Here is a 7,942-nt window from a genome sequence, read left to right as displayed (position 1 = left end):
ATTATATTGTTGATTGTAGAGAATTATTGTCACATGCATAGCATGTACATGGGTGGTAGCACTTCTCCGAAGGCGGCCATGTTTGCTATAGCTACAGACAGAGGTAAATGCAGCACCTCCTGCTGTCCGTAATGAAAAACGGTCTAAATCTTACACACTATCCCTTTAAAGGGAAAGAGCACAGTATTTAATTCTATGTGGTCGATTACCGTTTGAAATGTATGTTAAAAGTGTCTATTCATGCAACTATCAAGTAACATTTTAATAGTTCATGTAGCCTGGCTTCAAATGTTGCTTTGTTGACATTTTGAACCGACAAGCGGGAAGAAAAAAGCCCTAGATTCAAAACACCATAAATTTATGCTAGGCAGGCTGGCTAGACAATGAGAAAGGACTCATGCTGAGGCAGAATCATCGTTTAGCGGGCATATGCATGTCATAAGTTTCATCAGAAAAGATTTTAGACTGTCGGCGGGCTACTAATGCTTAGTGAGGCTATGTTGGAGCTCTAAACCTTTTCACCAAGTGCTGGTTTATTGCACGGAGTCTCAAAGACACAGTTTAAGGAGGACATCTAGCGGTCAAGAAATGAAGCGTAACAAAGTCACATTGAAGTCAAATGATGTATTTCGTAGCATTCTTATTTCAATGCACAACTCGTTTAAAGTGTTCATTGTTTGGGATTCGATTTTCTACGTACATTCCTGTTCGACTACACCAAATAATTGCATGGTTTGTAGTCGACACAATGACTAGCAATAATATAATTACTGAAAACGTGATCATCTTGTGTCATTTCTGTATGTAAACCAAAATAGAACTTCACTTGCTACTGTAAGGGACATGTAAATGTTGCAAACCAATCCGTTGATTCAAAGCACTTGCTTGTCACTAATGTGCAATCGACGTCATATGTCACATGACCAAATCACACTTTGTCGAAGTGATTGATGCAACTGCTTTCCTGTCTGAGCTACGGTGCATGCGTCGGAGTTTTGCGCGTCAGCAGCCCATCGCTACATGCTCAGTCTAGAAATGACATGTTTAGAGAAGGCACCGAGTCCAAAATTTATATTGCAAACAGCAATGCAGGCCTGTTTATATCTAGCCTTGCACTCTCAGTTTTAGTTTACTGGATGAAAGTTGTGAACAACTTTTCAGCACGTCTTTGCAAAATTACATTATCTGTGGCAGGAGCTTGTATGTTGAGAGCTGTGCAATACTTGAGAGCTGTGCAATACCGAGAAATATCTCCAAATGCTTTGAAGGTTCATAAGCAGCATAAGGAATATGGAGCGGCAGATATGGAGATTGGAATCAAAGCAAGACAACTCAAGTATTTCAGAATTAAATACATGCAAAAATGAATAATCTGTGCTCCAAAGTAGTATTAAACAATACTGAAAATACAAATGGGACATACTAAATTGTCTTAAGGTGTGATTGAGTGCGTGTATGATTGTTCGACTGTGTGGCCTGCGATTGGCTGTCAACCAGTTCAGGGTGTCCCCCGCCTCCTGGGAAGGACACCTGCAAGCCTGCAATCCTTTGTGATGAAAATGGATATAATAAATGTATGGATGGATGATATTTGATTATTATTAGTAATAACAACAGTACTTATTCAATGGGCAGATTTAAGTGTTTTTGAGCACAGTTGAAACAAATGAATACAATAAAGTAGCAAGAATGCAAATCATATATCTTGTGCATAACATTTCATTATATAGCAAGTCACACACATGCACTGTCATGACTTCATAGCTTTGATTTTCACATTTGCATCAGACAGACAAATGTATTACTCATTGAAGAAAAGTTCCATCTTTTTTGAGGCAGAGACAATGACTGGATTCATCGTGACCGGGAGGATTTTCCCAGAATCCTGTGCAACCCTGGTGACATGAGGAAAGGTTTTTCTGGGCTGCCATCATTTCTCTCCAAGTCATCACCTAATTAAGTTAATGGAAGGGAAAACAGGGATAATATGAACATAGGTCTCGCAACTGCTTATAATAAAATAACGCATTTTGTCTACAGAAAGCCAAAGGGGGAAAACGGTTCAAATGCAATACATTGGCTTCAGAGCTAGCCACTCGACACACAATTGGCTCAATGTAACTGCTTAGAGTAAAGAAATGCTTTGCCCTGAGAATGGATGCATAACAGGTGAACCTGAAGTGATGTACTTACAGAAGCAGAGAAAAAATGTGTCAACACACATTGCATAAACACTGAAGAAACCATGAGCGATCAGATAGGCCCCCACCACCGTTGTCTGACAATAAAAGAAAAATCCCATACTATTTATCATCATTGAAAAAGGCATAGGCATACTCTGACATGTTAAAACATTTTTCATCATAATTCACAAAAATATACTGATTATTAGTGATACAATTAAACCCCAAAGTAATGCTACTTTAAAACAAAAGCTTCAAACTTACTTCAAACTGACTTGAAACAAGATTTTTTTTGTGAGGTGGCCAGTGTCCTAATACTTCACCGAGAGATGGCTAAAATCAATAATTTCACAATTTTGCTATAAAAATCAGAACAATGGAATAAATGAGAAAAACTGGATGACGTGAATAGGCCTATCTGTGTTAGAAATATGTGTTTGCGTCTGCTTTTAAGTACAGAAAGTACCATGAGAGGAACTTCGTAGTAGTGGAGATCAGGCGCTTCTTGTTGGAGAAGAGCAATCTTCTTTGTGAAAAAAAGTAATGTTATTATACCTGAAACAGAAAGGAGGATACATTGGGTGTTCGTATTGGGCTATCATTAAAAATGGACTGCTGCAATTACCCTTCAAAATTCAGTTACTTACCAACTCCTCCAGCTATCATGACTTTTCCCAAAAATAACAGAAAATCTGTCACTCTGTCCACAACTGCAACCCTGTAGACAGACAGAAAGAATGCTCCTGAATACGTTGGTTAATTTTACCATATACATGAAACAGTTGAAGTACAATTGGAGCACAAAATTGGTTCAGATGCACGAACACAAGCACGCACACACGCACACACACACACACGCACGCACACGCGCGTCCTTTGGGACGAGATTCAAAATTCCACGAGACAAGATACCTCACAAGATTAAGTCCACGAGAACAAGATATGAGATTTTTGCAAAATTTTCAAAATAAAATAGTAATTGCTGATATAAACGTTACTATTTCAAAATGATATTTTTATTGAGCAGGCTGCAATTAACTATCAAAGGTTTTTCAATATGCTGCTGCAATAACAAATGATGCAGCTGAGTTGAACAAAATAAAACACTTCCTTTCACGCTGCTTCAAGAAAAGTTGCAACTGTGGTCTTTCATGCTTGAACATGAAAAAAATAATACATTATGTTTAAAGTGCCAAACATTAAAATAAAAATGATCATATTTAATCACAAATCATTAATGCAAATACTGTAGTAACTACAATAGTCAGTAGTGAGTAAATACAATAGGGATTTTACTTCAGGGCACCACAACAAGCCATTCGGGGTGACAGAGAAATAAGGTACAATTAAACAGACACATCCAAACCAACCAAACTTAACATGTACCAATGAGCTCCCTAGCTTAGTGTAGCACTTTTTTCATAAATGGTCAGAATTGTTGCAAAAGTACAGTAATCCCTCGTTTATCGTGAAGTAGCCAGCTTATTATTATTTTACAATGCAATAATAAACTATAGAATAAAACCAAAAATCAAAACCTGTTTTAAAGCCCAAAATTTGTTTAAAACAATAATTTTAATATAGGAATACAAAGTTGGAAACATTGTCACACGTATTTCACAGTCCCTACTATGCCTCTTCGTCCTGAACCCGCACATTGTGATGAGTAAAAGTGAAGCATTTGTGATTTTCTGTTGCACATTTGTGAATTTCTGTTGCGCATTTGTGAATCGTGTGACGCATGTGTGACTTCAGTCATGCATTTCTGGATCCCGTTGCACATTTGCGGTTCTCGCTTACACATTTGTGGATCGAAATACGCATTTTTGACTTTGGTCACGCATTTGTGGATTGAAATACGCATTTGTGAATACTTTTGCTAAAATTCTGACCCAATACACTGGCATGGGTGATAACTCACCTCTCATGGAGTGCGCACACACACACACAGCTTCAACTTCAATCAAAGAAACGGGTAGTAAATCTTAAGTGACACGTAGCTGCGTAAATCTGTCTCTTTCTGCACTCAGCCCCTGCCTACAGAGAACACAAGACAAGCTGGCCGAACATTGGCTGTTGCAAATATCAACATGAGTCTTTCTCCTTTTGAATTGATGGCGGATTGCAAGCAATGGTTAGGTGCATACCTACTGTACAAGAGTGTCGCACTCAAGAGTATCAGCCTAGGTGCCCTCCATTGCACGTCTGCCTCAATAAGGAAAAGCAATGAATGTCGTGACCCGCCTGAGCAAGAAATCTGTGGCTTTCGATCTCGCGAGATCTCGTTGGGCGAGATCTCATCCCATCCCTAGTTGTTATACATTGAGCCTCATTGAGACATTGAGATTTTGGGGTTTGGAAAACAGTGGACATTGATTGCCTCTCATATTGTTTGGCATAACCTGATAGGCTCCTGTTCCCTGCATGGACAGGAACAAATAGAATTCAATTCGGGGGCAAAAGGAAGTATGTGAGAGTTGTAAGTACCATGAATGGTGAAGAAACTTCAGGCACTTTGTTAATTCCTATTATGTGTTTTTAAAAAAAAGAAAAAAAAGCAGGATTGGAGCTAAACATCCTAAGCAGCCATGTCTAGGAGAGGAATCTGTTATAGTCTGACAAAGATTTCTATGCAATAAGGATGAGACTCGGCAAAAATTGCATCCATGGCAGTTACCAGGCCAAAACCTGACCAAAAGGAATATAATCACTTATTCTACTTTGTGATGAAAAAAAACAACAAAAAAAGAATGATTTACCCCCATTTTTTGCGATTAATGGGGACCTGAAAACCCTTGCGAGAAGTGAAATCAGTGATAGAGGACACGTCAACTCTGCCCACACCCCCCACTCCATGTTTTCTTGGTTTCGTTCCCCGACACACCAGATTCAAATGATCAGGTCATCAGCAAGCTCAATAGAAGCATAGATTATTTGAATCAGGTGTTTCAGGGAAAGAAACCTGGAAAACATGCAGGACAGCAGCCTTTGAGGACAGAGTTTGGACACCCCTGCCTTATATAGTGCCAGATGTAGAAAATCAGTGGTTTAGTTTTAAGCAAAAGTGCCTTCATCCGAACTAGAGTGTGTAGTAGAACTATTAGATTGCTTCAGACTCCACATCAGGAAGTTAAGAGTCGGAATGTTGCAGTGGACAATATCCTATGGAACATTGATACACAAGTTAAACTTTCCGGAATCTGTGTCTTTTTATATCCGGCATACAGTTAACATAACACAGCATTTAAGAAAAAGAACAATGTGTGAGGGTCTGAGGCTGCCTTTTAACTTCAGGCCCGGGATGACTTGAGCTTGATGGAACTATCAATTCTACATTTGGCTAGATAATTCCGAGATGAAATGTTATACCATCAGATTTTGACTTCAAATTGAAATGTATTTGGGTTTTGCAACAGACCAATGGTCAAAAGCACACCAACAAGTCAACCGGAAGGCCTCAAACAAAACAAGCGACTTGTATCTGATTTAAATAATTTGGCATGGCCTTACAAAGGCCTGCATGTTTGAAAAGCTATCAGCATTGCTGAAATAGAAAAATTCTGCAATGTACCAAAATACCTTCACAAAGATGTATATATGTCACTGCTAGTTATAGAAAATGCCTGAGTTCATTTGAGGATGCAGAGGGTGGCCCATCAAGTTCTTACATTCAGGGCTAGTACTTTATCCACATAGGGCTTTGATGATTTTTTTCCTTCAATAAAATCTACATTTAAAAACAAAAATTAAATTTACTTGGATCATCTTGATATCATCAATAATTGTTCGATGATATGAAAAATAATAAAAAATGTATATGCATATAGATAAAAGGTTATGCATAAAAGCACCCCCTCCCCCCAAATTAAATGAGAAATGAAAATTTGAGAAGAGGTAAATACTTTTTCATAACTGTAACATGTTGAGTATATCTAAGACCAAAACAAGCCTGACCTGACCATGTTCCTCATGAGAAGAAAGAATGCCTCTTGAGCTGATCTAAAGAAGTTTTTGCCATAGATTGCCACCTAATGGAAAAGATAAAAAAAAAACATTGTCTGAAATCACAGCATTAATATTAATGCCAGAAAACTAAGAATCAACCAATGAAATTCACCATTATGTAAGCATTTCTGTTCATGTAGCGAATGAATTTTTCCAAACACCAGAAACAGCAAGTAAGACAGCACAGTATAAATCTGGACAGGCTGTTGTCAACTCCTAAAAAGACAAACACAATCATTGGGGTTCTAACAAAAGAAACATTTTACGAGCTACAATAGTTGGCAAGTATTACACGTGTGTTTATTATGGAAACCTTTCAATTTCTTCTCCAAGTATTTCAGTGTAATCCGAAAAAGCTGAACAACAGAGAGAATGAGTGCTCCAAATGCCAAAGAACCTGTGTGATACCTGGGGAAAAGGCAGTCAAAAGTAAGCTATTACAACATTTGCCAGTACACCATGGATCTCCAGGTCCGGTCCTCGAGAGCCCCTACCCAGGCTGCTTTCAATGTAACGCTTCACCAATACTCCTGATTAAAATCAGTGTTGGGAGTAATGCATTACAAATGTAATGTAATTACTGTAATGCAGTAAAAGTAATATAATTACTGGAATGCATGACTTTTTGCTGTAATGTAATAATGTAAGATATTATACACACAAAAATAGTAATACTGTACTCACTACAAATGAGACATGCATCAAGATACATTTTTAGCTTGAAAGTAGAGTTGGGTTTTTTTTCCCCCTCTCCCCCAAATTCGCCAAAATGACCGCGACATCGGAAGAGTAATGTATGGCGCAATAGTTAGGAACACTTTGTGTGTGACTAAAGAGCTGTATGTTAAATAGGACCAGTAATCTGATGAACCATTTATAACAGTGCCAGAGTAACATGAAGAGAAAAAACACGACGTTTAGGAGATTCATGGCAGAGTATTTTGTACGTAGAAGATGTGCTTCCGCTTCCCTCAGTGGATTAAGCAGCATTTGGAAACCTTGTCAGCAAGATCCCTGTCGCAACTAACAATAATGTATGACGAGGTAAGCTAACACTAATTTTCACTATACAATTGCTATTGATAATAGTCTATAAATAGTTCTGGTCAATATGTACTGTATCAAGCTGAAGCACACAATAACAATGATGTACTGCCAGAGGCGGAGCAATAGGGAGGGCCGGGATAGCACTGGACTCCCTGAAATCTGATTGGACCCCCCAGGTACCACCCCAAATAATTGACATATCAAGGCACCGCACGTCTTGTCGGAAGGAGGCGGTTGCATTTTTAAAACAGTGAAGCCTATTGACTGCTAAGTCCTTCCTATACACTAGATCCCGCTATGTGCCACAAAGCGTTGCAACCGCCTTCATTAGGTGAAGAATCGCCACTGAAGAAGAGGAAGATTAGAATCTCTTAGACGATAAAGTTGTTTTGAATTCTTATTGTTACTGGAGATCACCAAAGAGACGGAGGATACCCTTTATGGGCAGTGAAATCCTCGTCGTAAACTAAGTTGGTATCCTAATGAGTTGTTGCTGCATGCAGAGCACCACAAACGTTTAACTTATACATTTCATGGCGTCTAGTTTCCAACAGCCGCTCATTATTGACGTCTACATTTAATTCATTTGGGTCGGTATTTATATATGTGTTTCTCCAATGATTCTTGAGGTATGAAACTTGAGAATTAGCCAGCTAGCTGTTTCATGCTCTGTTTGCCCTAAATGAAATGTAGCCAAAGAGAACACG

At 38.6% G+C, this 7,942-nt stretch overlaps 1 protein-coding gene across 3 annotated transcripts in view; it reads right to left on the bottom strand.

The window, feature by feature from the left end:
- Window positions 1-609: 609 nt before the first annotated feature.
- Window positions 610-7,942, bottom strand: part of LOC148415207 (choline transporter-like protein 5-A) — a 36,382-nt gene continuing 29,049 nt past the window's right edge. For all 3 annotated transcript variants that reach the window (XM_088428968.1, XM_088428969.1, XM_088428970.1), the window contains 7 exons: window positions 6,502-6,596; window positions 6,301-6,404; window positions 6,138-6,211; window positions 2,831-2,901; window positions 2,650-2,738; window positions 2,194-2,278; window positions 610-1,952 (listed from right to left, as the gene is read on the bottom strand). In XM_088428968.1, the coding sequence (XP_088285094.1) occupies window positions 1,855-1,952; window positions 2,194-2,278; window positions 2,650-2,738; window positions 2,831-2,901; window positions 6,138-6,211; window positions 6,301-6,404; window positions 6,502-6,596 (616 nt within the window). In that variant the 3' untranslated portion in view covers window positions 610-1,854. The remainder of the gene's footprint in view (window positions 1,953-2,193; window positions 2,279-2,649; window positions 2,739-2,830; window positions 2,902-6,137; window positions 6,212-6,300; window positions 6,405-6,501; window positions 6,597-7,942) is intronic.

This window comes from Hippichthys cyanospilos, chromosome 12 (assembly GCF_059441005.1).
Source record: "Hippichthys cyanospilos isolate Australia breed blue-spotted pipefish chromosome 12, RoL_Hcya_1.0, whole genome shotgun sequence".
In the NCBI taxonomy this organism is placed as follows: Eukaryota; Metazoa; Chordata; class Actinopteri; order Syngnathiformes; family Syngnathidae; genus Hippichthys; species Hippichthys cyanospilos.
Note: the sequence above shows the minus strand (reverse complement) of the source record. Positions and strands in the feature narration are given on the sequence as shown.